Source organism: Rhipicephalus sanguineus, chromosome 6, assembly GCF_013339695.2.
Source record: "Rhipicephalus sanguineus isolate Rsan-2018 chromosome 6, BIME_Rsan_1.4, whole genome shotgun sequence".
Classification (NCBI taxonomy): Eukaryota; Metazoa; Arthropoda; class Arachnida; order Ixodida; family Ixodidae; genus Rhipicephalus; species Rhipicephalus sanguineus.
Window position 1 is genome coordinate 167,070,345 of NC_051181.1, and position 15,166 is coordinate 167,085,510.

Below are 15,166 nucleotides of genomic sequence, written 5' to 3' on the forward strand. Positions count from 1 at the left end.
TCCGCCGCCACGAAGTCTGCCTTCCGGGAGCAGTTGGCCACTGTGTCTGTCTTCATGTCTCGCCAGGCGCCCGTCACCATTTGAATGGCACCAAGCAGGTCAACCTTCAGCTTGGTGCCCATGCGGAGGTTGACCAGCAGCCCACATTGAAGGACTTGATGACGCCCTGGTCGAGCGGTTGTAGCTTCGCTGTTGTGTTGGCCAGCAGAAACTTCGGCTCGGATTTTTGAGCTCGCAGGGGAGCACACACACAAAAGAGGAATGCCGTGGTATGCGATAACTCACGGAAGTGAACTCCTCCAACAAAGCGCTCGCGATCAGTCGCGATGGCTACGATGGCTACCCGGGCTACCTGCGAGGGCAGCAGCGATGTACGAAAGGCGCAAGCTGTGGTTGGCTGAGCAAATACGAAAGGGGCGGGCTGTCGTTGGCTGATCCAAACTCACAAAACAGCAACAAAAAAAAAGAAGAAAGAAAAGGCGAAAGGAGGAGGCTGCCTGCTCCTTCGTTCCTGCTCTCCAAGCTGACGGTAATGCAGAGAAAGCATGAGAAAGAGAGAGAGAGAGAAGAAAAAAAAAAAAAGCCGTTCCACAAGTTGGAGAACGCACCCAACAGGAGTACAGTTCGAGCCCTCCTGCCCTCACGTTTTTCAAGTGTTTCGGGTGTCAGCTGAGGCGCGGTGCCGCGAAGGTCGCGGGGCGCAGCGAGTGCCGAAGTGCACCTTCCAGCTCGCGTGGAGAGGATTTTCAAGGGGATAATTTACGAGTTCGATATAGCCGAAAATTCGATATATGTGGGTTCAATATATCCGTGTTCGACTGTATTATCTTCATCTCAATTAATTATTTTTTTGCTTTAAAAACGCGTTATACGTGCTTATCTGGGCTAAGTATAGTAATCTTTCAAACGTAACATATTGTATGAGTTATAACTTGCACCCTACTGCTATACAAATCTTGCTACGATTCAAAGTTGCTTCCACTTCAATTGAACCAAAAAAAGTGACAATCACACATGCCCTGTTCCAATTTTTAAAAATATTGTGCAATTTAGTTGGGTCATGACAAAAGTGCTCATTTTTCTTAATAAAATGTGATATATACTATTGGATTAGAAATTATTCAACCAAAGCACCATTTGCTTTGAACCTCAATCTTGCTATCAGAGCAGCTACAGGGGCTAGTTGGTGTTGCATCTTGGAAATTCGCGCTTTTTTTATCGTACGAGGACGGATTGAGTACGAGGATCGTACGAGGAATGCGCTCTGTGTTTGTGTGTGTACTCAATCCGTCCTCGTACGATAAAAAAAGCGCGAATTTCCAAGATCAATCTTGCTGTTTGCCCATCCCTACATTTTAATGTAAATACAATGAACAACTGCATGGCATGCAGGCTGAGTGTGTGTAGGCTTGTACAGTTGAGTTAATGGTGGCACTATGTTGTTTTCAGAGCTGCGGAGAATGGAGGAGCAGAGCAACATGATGGCCCGAGAGCGAGAAATGAGGCGAGTGCTCTTCATGCATTGCACTTTGTAAAGGTTTTGGTAATCGCTTGGTGGGAATAGCGCAGATCTCCTGGAACATAATAGACAGCATGTCATGTAGTACTGCAAACAAAAAGGTTTATTTGTACCTTCTGTACAGTAAGCAAACTAGATAGAATTATTCTTGAGGGTTCGCAGAGACCCTTGAAATCCCCGAAAACGTTAATTCAGAGGCCCTTGAAACTCCTTGAATATCAGTGAGCCCTTTGTAATGCTTGAAAATCCCGTCGGCTTTGTTCCATTGAAGCAAACTAACAACAGGTATGAAAAATGTTTCAGTGTTTGGGTATTTGTTCATGTGGCTTGCACACAGTGCATAATGCTTGCATTGCCGGAATGCAAGCACAGAGCTGACCAGCTGGTGCCTATCTGTCCAGCTTATTCCCACTCTCCCACGATGCACATCATGCCCACCGTGAAGATTTTGTTAAGTGCATTCCCTGACTTACTTTCGGATCTCGACTGTTAAGTCGAGAATGTGCCAGTACTGGAGACAGCCCTAGCTACATGGGAGCACCGGAATGCAGAGCTGATGAAAATGTCACTGCTTTTCTAAAGGACCAGCTTGCATTTGCAAAGCTGAACCTTTCCCTAAACGTTGCAGTGGTCACTGAAAGAATAAGCGCTAAAATTGACGAGCACAAAAAGGAGAACAGACAAAGGACTGGCGCTACTAACAACTGTTTATTTTCGTCACCCCCACCGAGTTTAAATACATATAATCATGGTGTTGTGCGTGCGCAACTTCACATTGGAACATAGAGCACAAGAAAATCAAGTGTAATACAAAAAAAACAATATGCGATAACGCCTGCCATAAAACAAGAAGCGAGTTACAGCTGCGCATGTCCAAGGGAGCCTTGCTGAAATTCAAATTCGGAAGCATGCAAGGATATCGAAGCCTCACTTATTCAAGTGCCATCAATCTTTTTGATATAAAACGCTTCTGAAGCGAGCCGAGATGACATGCGCTTGCTTTTGCCCAATATTCTAGTGTCTCAGAAAATCGGCTCGCACCCACATGCAGAAATGTACGCGACCAGATGCGCATACTTGTGCTCTTTCTTTTTTGCACTTAGTGCGTGCTCCCTAGGTCGGTCATTGACGCATCTTTCGGATTGGCCGATGTACATTTTCCCACAGGACATGGGAATAGAGTAAACAACTCCAACAGAGCATTCGACGAAAAGGTTTGCATGCCTGGTGGATGCCTGGTGCGTTTGCTTTGAGCGCAAATTCGAGGGCAAAGTTTCTGCAGTTTATTAGGGGCAGAAAACACCAGAGGCACTTCATGCCGGTTTGCCACCTTCTTGAGACCGTGCGACAGGGTGTGCACGTATGGCATGACCAGTGGTCTCCCATTCAACCCCGGAGCCCCTACCCTTTCTGCCCCTACCAACTAGCCCAACAGTCTGTTCTGTTGCAGTGGTCGTGCAGCCTTTCCCAACTGTTTTTCAGAGGGATTATGCCAAGATGTTTTATAGTGAAATACAGTTAAATATAACGAAATTGACAAACAGGTTTTCGTTATAAGCAGCCTCAGTATTAAAATTTGGGAAAGAAACGCACAAACGAAACAAAAGGGGAACTGAAGGCAAAGCTCACCCAAAACATTTATTTAGTGGCAAAAAACTGCGTTATTTTGCTCTCTTGCATGTTCGTGGGGAATGACAATACTAGACGTTCGTAGGACTTCAGTACGACACTGCTCCGTCATCGTCTCGCCATGGTCTCCAAGATTGGCTCCGGCAACGCAAAGCTAATCACGGAGGCCACGGTGTTGCGAACCTGCGGTGCGGCGCAAAGCGGCAAAGCGAGTGATAAATCGACCCCCGAAGATCCGTCGTTGTCTCAGACAGTTTCTACACGTGCCTAATCTGACGTCTCCTCGGTAGTGACAACGCAGTCCTTTGAGACAAAAAAAAAAAAAGTGAAAAAAGCTGCACATCATTGGGCTGCTCCATGCGCACACAGTGAAATCACGCACGCGCGCAAGGCGTCGAAAACGAAGAGCGAACGACATGGATACCATGGAATTTTCGAAAGAGCGCTCTCCATATGCGGCGCGGCCCCACATGGCGCAAAGTCTAAGTTTAATGACACAGAGCAAGGATTTTTTTTCTTTTTAGTGGCGTCACCTGGTGTCACGTTAATGAAGTGCAGTTCAAAGACTTCTGCAGCAACCGAAGACTGGTGCTGCCGACCCAAAAGCCGTTTTTTTATATATTTTTCCCCGGCGTGGCGGCACCCGCGAGTGGGGGGAAGGGCACGCCCACATATATGCCCACGGCGGCAAGAACGCCGGCTCGAGGGGGCGCAGGCCACCTCGCGCACACCCGCATGCACAAGCAAGCGCTCGCTTTTGCCTTGCAATCGCAGTGGCTTTAAGCGTGCCATACGTGACGCCGCCGTTTTGTCAGCGGCGGGGCAACCGCAGAAGATGCATGCAGGGGTGAGACAGCTGCGCATATTGCACATTTTTGATACGATTCTATTTTTCTGCGCCAAGCTGTCCTAGAAGCATAAAAATAGCAAAAATTGCGCCGAACTGCTCCAAAACAGCCTTAGTTAACCCTTTGCGGTCCAAAATTGTTACCCATTTTCCGGCTCTACCGGTCTGAAACTATTTTGCCAGTTTCTGGCGCCGGCGAAGAAAAACACAAACTGTCGAAGAAAAACTGACAGGATACAGTGCAGTCCACTTATAACGATATTGAGAAAAACGAAAAATATGATGGTTATAACCGGTGATCGCATATATGGACTGCCGTTAAAAAAAAAAAAAAAGAGAAACGCGGAATGTACCTTTGTAGCTCCGATCTCGAATTTACCACTTGCACTAAAGAATAGATGTTCTAGAAAGCAGGATGCCAAAAACAAAGCTTTATTTTAAGCTCCAACGAGGGTGTCAAGCTTTAGGCGCACCTAAATAGTCTGATATTTTCGCCTGCTTTCGCGGCAGTCGGAGCTTCACGACTGCGGCGTGCATGGATTCCAGCTGCTGTGCGAACACTTCCGGCAGTCCTTTAGAGTGCATGAAGTCAATCAACAAGTCGATCGACGACAGTGCACCTTCCGTGGACATGGAGGTCGGGGCCAAAGTGCCACTGCCAGCCTCGTTGTCACTGTCGCTACTGTCGTCGCTCAACGTTGTCGTCTGCCGCGACGACACATCCCCGGCGATCGCCTCGTCTGTTACTTCTTCGCAGGACAATTCAGCACAATCTGCTGTCAAAAACTCGTCCATTGATATAGCACCTGTGTCACAACCAGCGCCCAGAGCTCGGCGAGGTCGGCGGCTTCAGCTGTGTCGGTTGCGCTATCAGCAGGCGGGGAATTTTCGTCCTGGCGCACGAAGCCCGCTTTCTTGAAACAGTTGCTCAGTGATTCCACTCCTGCGCCAACTGCGCCAAAGTGCGCCAAATTGGATTTACTGCGCCATTCTGATAATATCGATGAAAATTGCGCCAAACTGCGCCTGAGTCTCGGGTTTGGGGGCGTCTATCACCAGCAATACCACCGGCGCGTCAAAATATGTGCAGCTTGAGCTTGGGGCCGTCAATGTTACAACTACGGACCAAGAATAATTCCACTGAATTAACAGCGCTGGTGCATGCGTCCCGTGTAAGCCATGACGCTATGCACGGTGCCGACGCAGCTTTTGTTCTGCAAGTCGGCTCCACGGCAAAACGCGCTCTCCGCAGAGGCTCGTGACATCTAGGCCAATCGGTAGCGTGAAAGTGTGGCAGGGATTCATCGGCGGACGTGGTCTGTTCCAGAAACGCTGCTGATAGCTCGTTTCAAGCGCCGCACGGCACGCAATGAAAGCAATGTTCAGTAACAACTACACGCGTGCCACTAAAATGTCTGTCACTTCTGTTTCTGGACAATGAAATCTGGGATCGCTAACGATAGATATACAGCTCAGACCACTTATAACGTAACCGCTTACAGTGCAGTACCGGCTATAATGCGGTTTCTTCTGACTCCCGTTTACCCTCCCATAGATCTCCATGTATACGCATACCGCTTATTGTGCAGTCCCCCGAAATGAAAGACCGGTTATAATGCGGCTGCCGGAACGTTTTCAGAGATGCGAGGGAGCGAGCGTGCTTCCCAGCGGAGATGCGCCGGCGGGGGAGAGAGCGGCGATGGCGTTACGAAGGAGGAGCGGACGTGGAACGAACGAACAAGGAGCGGGTGGAGAAAAAAAAAGGCGATGGCGGTGGGGGACAGCAGCCCGGCTCGGGCAGCGCGGGTGCGTGGTGTGAGGAGGGGGAGCGGGTGCATGGTGTGAGGAGGGGGAGCGGTTGCGTGGCCGACGGAGAAGCCTTTGCCCCCTTGACATGCGCGCTTTGCCCCGGCCGCATGACACGCGCGCTCCGCTACGTACGGGCGCCCGCGTCTGGATCAAGAGCGCGCTACTGCTATTTGTCTCCGTCGGGAAAATAGTTGCTTCATCGTAGAGGGCAGATATCGCGCTAGCAACCTCGATTCCCCCGCAAGCAACAATGCTTTGAGACGCGATTGAGCTTTCGCGTTTGCCATCAACAGGCGGACTTACAAGCTTGAGAGACTTTTTCAGGATAGTTGCCGCGGCTGTTCTCCCGACCGCGAACCGAAACTGCGTTTCACGCGTGATGCCCTCGGTTTAGCTCGCGAGTGCGATCTCTTCTACGCCCGATCTCCGTGTTGGCTAGGGCAAGCTTCTCGCGGTGGCATGCCAAGTTGCAACGCGCACGCTAGGCCTAAAGAGCAGCGCTAGCTACCATGTCGGCGGCCGCGGACTACAGAAGTTGCGGTTTGGTGCCGAGTCAATGAAACATTTTGCAGTTGTTGCATTTAGAAGGGGTGACTTACATCTTTAACGAAAACGCTGGCGTGCGTCTGAAACATTCGAGTGGTGGTTTGTGGTCGCCACCGTTTACGACATGGCGCACGCGCTGTGTGCTACCGCGGTGACTTCCCTTGACGGCGCATTTTTTCCGTGTCCGTTATGTCGGCACCGCAGGTCCGCGGACGCTAACCGTTCAACATTTCCAAATGTAAGCAGACGCAAACTTACGTCCCAGTCGCATGCCTCGATAGTCGGAATCGCGCGCCTACCCGTTGGTCATGTTTTGCACACGTGCAACCTTTCAAAAATGTTGTTTTGGTTATAGTGCGGTACTGCTTATAGTGCGGATATTCGCGACTCCGGCGACTTACGTTATAAGGGGTCTATGCTGTAAAACAATATCGAATTTACCGTGCTTCGCGTCTATGGAAGAGCACGTCAATGGCGTGAACGCGTTGACACTTTTCCTCAAATATACTTTATCTATGGATCTTCAGCCAGCAGAGCTTTTTCGTAATTCCTTCCACCAGCATATCCGATTTGTAATCGCTTTGCGGTAAATACCCCCTTAAAGGACCTGCTCTTTCGAGCTCGTGAGTGCTAGGGTCCCAATTCGAATTTTCTGCTTGCTTTGTTTTTTTTAAATGTCATCTCATTAATAAAATTAATTGTATTGTTATATGAAGCAAGGCTAGCAGCTAACCTTTTTGGACCCGATGTCGCCCCTAGTAGCACCAAATATTGACACAACGTTGCCGCCACATTGAGAAAGTTGCTTCAACGTTGTGGCAACATTGCGTGCTACCTAGGGGCGTTACTCAACAAAACGCTGAGTTAAAGGAATACGGCCGCTCCAGGAACCGAAGCTATTTTCGTGCTATCAGTTTTCTGAACGCGAAGTTAGCGTTGAGCGCACAGCAACTTTACGTGCCGTCTCCTGATACCTCGAGATAGTGCGCGCGCCAGCGACTGCGCCCTTTGAGCGACGCAGTCAACTCCCCCACCCCCTTACCGTTCATGCTCCTTACGAAAGACAGGCGGGGGCGTTTCCCCTCTCTTTGATAAGCAATCGACAGCAGGCCCACACGCGGGAAGATGTTATCGCATGCGCTCTCCGTGCGACGGAGGCAGCCGGCTCGTTTAATCTCCGCTTCAGCCGCGTTCATCGCCAGCGCTCGCGAGCTTTTATCCGCAGGTAGAATGCACGGGGTGATGTTATCAGTTAGGACTTTATACGGAAAATGACGGCAACAGCGACGGCAAAAACTCGTCGAGAGTGTCCATATATAATTGCTATCAGAATAAAAAGAAAAAGAAAAGTTGAGCCATATTGCACTCTGCGAAATGGATGATTAGCGAAGCTGTTTCGCGCACGGCACAAAGGTGACATGGTGGTGGACAGTTTGGTATGCAAGGCCAAGTTGCTAACGGCCAGGCTGTTATAACGTTCAATACTCGAAATATTAATGCGAAAGCCTTTGATGCTACATCAAACGCTAAAATTGACCGTTGGCGGCGTCAACGGCATGACGTCTCTGCATTGCTTCCGTGATCGGTGCGCTGATCATGGAGCTAGTTCAAAACCAGGTGAGGTACAGAAAGCTTGCAATGCCTCCAATTCCGGATCGAGGCGGTGCAAAACCACGTTAAGTGCAGAAAGCTTGCAGAGAGGAGGGGGAGGATCGCTACATCAATCGAGAAAAAAACTACACCTGGCTTTCGCCTTGGAGTTGTCTTAGGGGAGTGCATTGGGGACAGTGCGACTCATTAGCATTCAGGCACTAATGTACGTCACATCCTTTGTCTACCACCTCTGCCGATAACCACATAGATGTGCTTATAGAGTGTTATTTCATAAAGTACAATTTCATATTGACGCAGTATTCTGTTTATAGAGGTTAATCCAGAACACTACACTGCATGAACCCTTATTTTTGCATTATAGAGTGAAATATGAAGTTTTCCTGAGATGATTTTTTCTATGAGATTTGCAATGAATGCAAATATTTCCAGCTCTTCATAAGAGCCCCATAATAATAATTTAGGTCCTTGAATGGTAATGCAATTTGCTTCTCCAGTGCACTCCAGGATGTAAAATTAGCTGCTCCTGAGTGCTTCCAGATGCAAAATTACCTGCTCCAAAGTGCTCCACGATGGAAATTTTTGCTGCTCCAAAGTGCTGCACGATGCAAATTTTTGCTGCTCCAAAGTGCTCCAAAATGAAAATTTTGCTGCTACAAAAACTGCTCCAAATCAGAAGTCCTCGGTAGCGTCACTGAGTTGCTGATCACGGACTGTTTCACCTCGTACCAAGCTCCATACATGAAGCGCACGGCCTTCAGAAGGCTGATCTTCAACTCTGCGTCGGCCGACGTGCCAGGAGCTGAGCGATCAATGACCAATATCAGCCACTCCAACACGCGCCGCCGATTCAAGGCTTTAAAGTCAGCAATGATACCGGCATCCAGCGGCTGCAGGCCTGCCGTCGTATTGGGAGGTAGAAACATCAGTTCAGTAGATGTTAGCTGGGGCTGACAGCGTGTGCGCTACAGTTGTCGAGTAGCAACACCACTTTTCTGCCTTGACCTTCTATTATCCCGTCCACCTCGAGCAGCCATTCCTCAAACAGTTGACGGGTCATCCACGCCTTCTTGTTGCTGCGATAGCGGACCGGAATATGCTGGTTTTTAAAGCATATCGGTTTCTTTGATCGCCCGATCACGAAGGGCTTGAGGCGGTGGCTCCCATCGATGTTGGCGCACAGCAACACTGTTACCTCAGCTTTGAATGCTTCCCGCTGGGGCATGGGTCGCCTTTTAGTGCGTGCGTTTTTGACGGCATCATTTGAAAAAAAAGAGTGGTCTCGTCGCAGTTGTACACGTCCTTGTCCGCATAGCGCTCCAGGATGCCGGGCAGCTTTTCCAGTAGCCGCTCCTGTTTAGCCTGGGAATCCAACGACGCTGCTTCTCCCACCACGTTTTTGTAAACAATGTCGTGTCGATCTTTAAAGGGACCGATAACTGCCCACAATATGAAATGAGTTGACTCCACTGACGTAAAGATTGTCCATCGCACTGACTCAAACCAACCCTGTTTTTTTCGTGAGAGATGGATTTATATTTTTATTTCTTCATTGAAAGTTATGAAAAATGACCTGTTGCGCCTCTGGCGGCAAAAACATGAATGATCCGATGAAGACGGCCACGTGACCGTTGATTGCTGTACGCGGTCGACGATTTTTTTCTTAGTATTGAAATATTGTTCGTTTCTTTATATTAAAAGGTATTACTTCATAATAATGTACATATAGGCCTGCGTTAATAGTATGCATTAAAGTGGCGCTGCCTTCGCGTGACGTAATGATACCATGCTCGTCAGCGAGTCTTGAGCAACTTTTCAGCGTGCTCATGCAACCGCGCACGCAGTTTCCAGGTCGCTAAGATTTTGGCGCGACATAGTTTTGCTACCTACACTTCATCTCAGAAATGACGCGCGCTGCTACTCGGTGCGGCCGCGCATATGCGTAGTGACGTTTTCGATGACTTGGCTTGGCTCGTGCATCGAGAGAGTAACGACGCTGGGACAAGCCATCCATCACACAGGTGCAGGCGCACACAATGCTGTACTGTCATGAGTAAAGAGGCACGGGGCGCGTGCCGGACAGCGCAATGCGTCGATGGTGTGCGGGGAATGGAAAAGTACCCGATGGTGTGCACCCCCGCCACGTCGACGCAAGCCATTGGCCGGAGAAAGGCGCGTGCCACGCGACCCGAGCTGAGGTGTGGGACCAGAGAAGAAGAGTTGGGCATTGTTCGGTGGAGTCGTCGAGGAGCAAGGTGGTGGAAGCCAACGTCGCGTCCGCGACGGGAACGGCAGGGCTGAGTTCTGGAGGCAGCGTTGTGCATGCCCCGGGAGGGTGGCCGTCGACCTCGGGGTCTACCGAGCGAGGCGTCCTGGGCTTGCGGCAGCCTCAGCACGCAGTTCTCGTGGCACCTGCAGCACTACCACAGCTCGGCAAGATGACGGCGACCCACCAGCAATCACCGGAGAGCCACGTCGACAGTTCGACCCGGTGGCACCAAGGGGAGGCCAGGAGTTAGGCCTAACTGGACGAGACGGATGTTCTCGACGAAGGGCCGGAGGATCGGCGACGAGGAAGACTAGCGACGCAGCGGATCGACGACGACGACCCCAAGACGTCGACAGCAGCGGCGACGACTGGGCAGGGCGTCGATCTTCGCATCGAATCGAGGCGACGGGCAACACGAACCGTAAGAACGTTCGATTCGCGTAGCGAGACTGAGGCGCCATAGTGGCCAGACTTTGGAGTGTGTAGAAGTTAAGCATAGCTTGTAGGCTTTGCGATTTGTTAGAGATTGCGCGCTAGAGCGTCACGTTTTCTAACGTTACTTTTTGATGTAAATTTTTTGGTGTTAACTTCTTGTTTGCAGTGTTGTGTTATATAAAGTTTGTTTGCAGTGACGCCGCGGTCTCTGCCCTCGCTCTCTCTCCCAACTCCATCACACATTGCAAGCGGTCCCGAGATACGTGACATAATAAGTGGCGAGCCTGCCAGGATTTTTCCAGCGTTTGGCCCAGTTACGTATCGTCGGGGGTTGCAAGGATGGATTGGGAGAAGTTGGCGGCCGTGGCCAAAGACGTAGGGATGGATAAGGAGGAGACGAAGAGGTTTTTTGAGGTCGCTCAGAAGGAGCATGACAAGGAGCTCGCGCTGCAAGAACGGGCACGCGAAGCGGAGTACGAGCGCGAGAAGGAGCGTGCGCGTGAAGAGCACGAGCGCGAAAAGGAACGTGCGCGCGAAGCGCGTGAACAGCACGAGCGCGAGAAGGAGATCCTCGAGCTTAAGCTGAAGCTAGCCGAGGTGAACGCTTGTCCGCGCAGCGACCCTAGTAACGCGAGTACTCCCACGTCAGCGTCGGCCAACACGCCTATTCCCAGGCCTAGGCAAATTTGCCCGCGTAAACTGATGGCGCCCTTCGATGAGCGAAGGGACGACCTTGATGCATACTTGCATCGATTCGAAAGGATCGCCATTGGGCAAGGCTGGGAGAGAAGCGAGTGGGCAAACGCTCTGAGTTTATGTCTCGTGGGAGAGGCGTTAAGTGTGTTTGGGCGCATGCCAGCACACGAGTCTCTGGACTACGATATTGTAAAAAAGACTTTATTGGAGAGGTTTCGGCTAACTGCCGAGGGTTTTCGCGAGAGGTTCCGAACATGTAAGCCCGAGGATGCAGAAACTGGCAAGCAGTTTGCGTGTCGGCTAGCTAACTATTTTGATCGCTGGATAGAGCTGTCTGAGACAGAAAAGACGTATGAAGGGGTCCGCGACAGAATGGTTGCTGAGCAATTTCTCAACAGGTGCAGCAAAAACTTAGCAGTATTTTTGAAAGAGAGGAAGCTAAGCACAGTAGAGGAGATGGCAAAGCAAGCGGACCAGTTCGTAGAGGCTCAGGGTCTAAGGAACTTAGAAAAAGGCGACAGAGACGATCACAAGGAAGAAGAGAGCAACAGTGAGGCCCCACGGGGTAAACAAAGGGCACAGCAGCGGTGTTTCTTGTGCAATCGACTAGGGCATATAGCTATGAACTGCCGCACTAGCACTAGTCAACAAGAATCCCACGTTACCTGCCAATTGTGTCAGAAAAGAGGGCACAAAGCGAACGAGTGTAGGAATAGACCGGTAGAGCATACTGCGTGTGCAGTGAGGTCAGAAGGGAAGGAAGAGGTAGTCGGTGCTGTGATAGATAGGTCGGAAGGCGTTAATATGCCAGTGGTGGAAGGTAAAGTAAACGGTAAACGGGGAACGATATTGAGGGACTCAGGAGCAGATACGGTGTTAGTGAGGAGAAGCCTGGTGGATGCACGAGATTTCACGGGGAGAGTAGGAACAGTGGTTTTTGCAGATGGGTCCAAGGTGAGACTACCAGAGGCCAAGATACGGCTGGATACCCCTTATTTCGTAGGAGAAATTATGGCAAAGTGTATGGAGGATCCAATTTATGACGTTATCTTAGGAAATAGGCCAGGGATAAGAAGGGTGGATGACCCAGTACAGCGAGAGAAATATGCTAAACAAAGGAAACAGGTAACTGGAAGCCCCGAGAGCATTGAAGCTAGTAGGGGAAGTGGGAATAGCGAGGCACGAGGCAAGGATAAAGTGCCAATGTTGGAGTGGGTAGGTGTAACCTCTGAGGAGTTCTCAAATGAACAGAGGAGGGACAGAACTCTGAGGCACGCGATAGATAGAATTGGCCTTGAACCAACAAGAGAGGGATGTATAGACGGAGTGTCCTACGAATCACTCAAGGAGTTAATTTTCCGTAAGTTTTGGAAAAGAGGGACACTAATTAGACAATTGATGGTGCCCGCACGTTATAGACAGGTCATTTTAGAGCATTGGTATGCGAATGGGTTCAGAGATACACAGAACCTGCGTAGGGAAGTGACGAAGGAGGCATTTTGGCCAGGCATACAGAAAGATGTCAAGCACTTTGTGATTAGTCACCAATGAAGCGTCCAATGGTGACATTGTGTAGTATCGTACCTGGTAGATTATAGTGTTCTGGACAATGAACATGTGGTTGGTAGAACTCATGATAGTGGTGTTGTATGAACTATGTGCGGTGAAGTAAATGGTGAGTGAAAGTGCGTGACAAAGTGGGGAAGTGAAGGTGTGCATAAGTCAAGCAAGGAAAATGGAGCACAAGCTACAAGACACTATCAGAAGAGCAGAGGGCCATAACCATAAGGAGGAGGACAGAAGCAGTTTTTTAAGAAAAAACTCTTAAAAGGGGGCCCAATGTCATGAGTAAAGAGGCACGGGGCGCGTGCCGGACAGCGCAATGCGTCGATGGTGTGCGGGGAATGGAAAAGTACCCGATGGTGTGCACCCCCGCCACGTCGACGCAAGCCATTGGCCGGAGAAAGGCGCGTGCCACGCGACCCGAGCTGAGGTGTGGGACCAGAGAAGAAGAGTTGGGCATTGTTCGGTGGAGTCGTCGAGGAGCAAGGTGGTGGAAGCCAACGTCGCGTCCGCGACGGGAACGGCAGGGCTGAGTTCTGGAGGCAGCGTTGTGCATGCCCCGGGAGGGTGGCCGTCGACCTCGGGGTCTACCGAGCGAGGCGTCCTGGGCTTGCGGCAGCCTCAGCACGCAGTTCTCGTGGCACCTGCAGCACTACCACAGCTCGGCAAGATGACGGCGACCCACCAGCAATCACCGGAGAGCCACGTCGACAGTTCGACCCGGTGGCACCAAGGGGAGGCCAGGAGTTAGGCCTAACTGGACGAGACGGATGTTCTCGACGAAGGGCCGGAGGATCGGCGACGAGGAAGACTAGCGACGCAGCGGATCGACGACGACGACCCCAAGACGTCGACAGCAGCGGCGACGACTGGGCAGGGCGTCGATCTTCGCATCGAATCGAGGCGACGGGCAACACGAACCGTAAGAACGTTCGATTCGCGTAGCGAGACTGAGGCGCCATAGTGGCCAGACTTTGGAGTGTGTAGAAGTTAAGCATAGCTTGTAGGCTTTGCGATTTGTTAGAGATTGCGCGCTAGAGCGTCACGTTTTCTAACGTTACTTTTTGATGTAAATTTTTTGGTGTTAACTTCTTGTTTGCAGTGTTGTGTTATATAAAGTTTGTTTGCAGTGACGCCGCGGTCTCTGCCCTCGCTCTCTCTCCCAACTCCATCACACATTGCAAGCGGTCCCGAGATACGTGACATGTACAAATACCAGGAAGGTGTATAAAGCCACACATCTCATTGTAACAGCTTGCTATTTTCAAAAATGGTTGGAAAGCTCAAAATAAAGGTGGTTTAGCATAGTTACAGTAGCTCCTGCGAAAGCAGAACTACAGCTTTCACAAGGGCTAGCGGCATCGCTATCAATTCTCAGCGTTGCTGGAGCAAGCCTCCATGCGTGTTTGGAGCCCTTCAGATCGAAAAATACTGCTTATAAAATAACTACGTGCTTTTCGGATAAACCACTGCAGCTACAAACGCTTTAAAGGGTGAGCTTCCTGTCGCGTCGTAAAAAACTGTGTCGAGAAAAATCAGTTGTCGGTCCCTTTAAAGCGCTGTATCCAGCCTCCTCCAGGCTCAAAATCCGGCCGTTCGAGAAGAAAGGCGAAATTTTTAGCCTTTGCAGCAAGTATTGGCCCACTGATGGGCACGTTATGGGCACGAGTGGTCAGAAACCAATTGTACAGTGCCTCTTCGACGTCGGCGCACAGAGGCTCCCTAACCCTTTTCCGCTGGTTGGCGTGGCCGCTCGTTCCGGCCTTGGCAATCGCTGTGCTCCCACTTTTCAAAATGGTGGATATTGTCGACTGGGTAAGCTTGTACTTCTTCACGAGGGCGCTCATCTTGAAGCTGCGCCGTGAATCCTGCAATATTTGCAGCTTTGTGTCAAGTGACACAGCTTTGCACTTGACCGGTGCCATCTTCAAGGATGTCCGCTGATTTCGTGAGGGGCTACTTGCCTCGGCTGCTTCAGCCGCTGCTCGCATAGAGACTGAGTGAAGGACGGGACGGGTGGCACCGTTGCGCCAACTTGCTTTTCGCCTTTTTATTTGTTTTCTTCTCCTTCTCCTTTCGGTGCGATTGTGGGCCACGCGCGAGTGGCAAGGTACGCCAACGTGAAGCAGCTAGCGCCATCTTGTGGCACGCTGCGCAAGCTCGCGATGGCACTCTGCGCGTGGGCTGCGCGGGCGGGCGCCGCACGCCAACGTTACTAGAACAAACTCAGTTTCAAAGCTCC

At 50.6% G+C, this 15,166-nt stretch overlaps 1 protein-coding gene and 1 pseudogene across 4 annotated transcripts in view; one reads left to right on the forward strand and one right to left on the reverse strand.

Moving 5' to 3' along the window:
• LOC119397017 (splicing factor, proline- and glutamine-rich) overlaps nucleotides 1-15,166 on the forward strand; it is a 206,403-nt gene that overhangs the window by 97,073 nt on the left and 94,164 nt on the right. For all 4 annotated transcript variants that reach the window (XM_037664435.2, XM_049417297.1, XM_049417298.1 and 1 more), the window contains exon 4: nucleotides 1,450-1,504. In XM_037664435.2, coding sequence (XP_037520363.1) covers nucleotides 1,450-1,504 — 55 coding nt within the window. The remainder of the gene's footprint in view (nucleotides 1-1,449; nucleotides 1,505-15,166) is intronic.
• LOC119397016 (tigger transposable element-derived protein 4-like) lies at nucleotides 4,311-14,849 on the reverse strand (annotated as a pseudogene).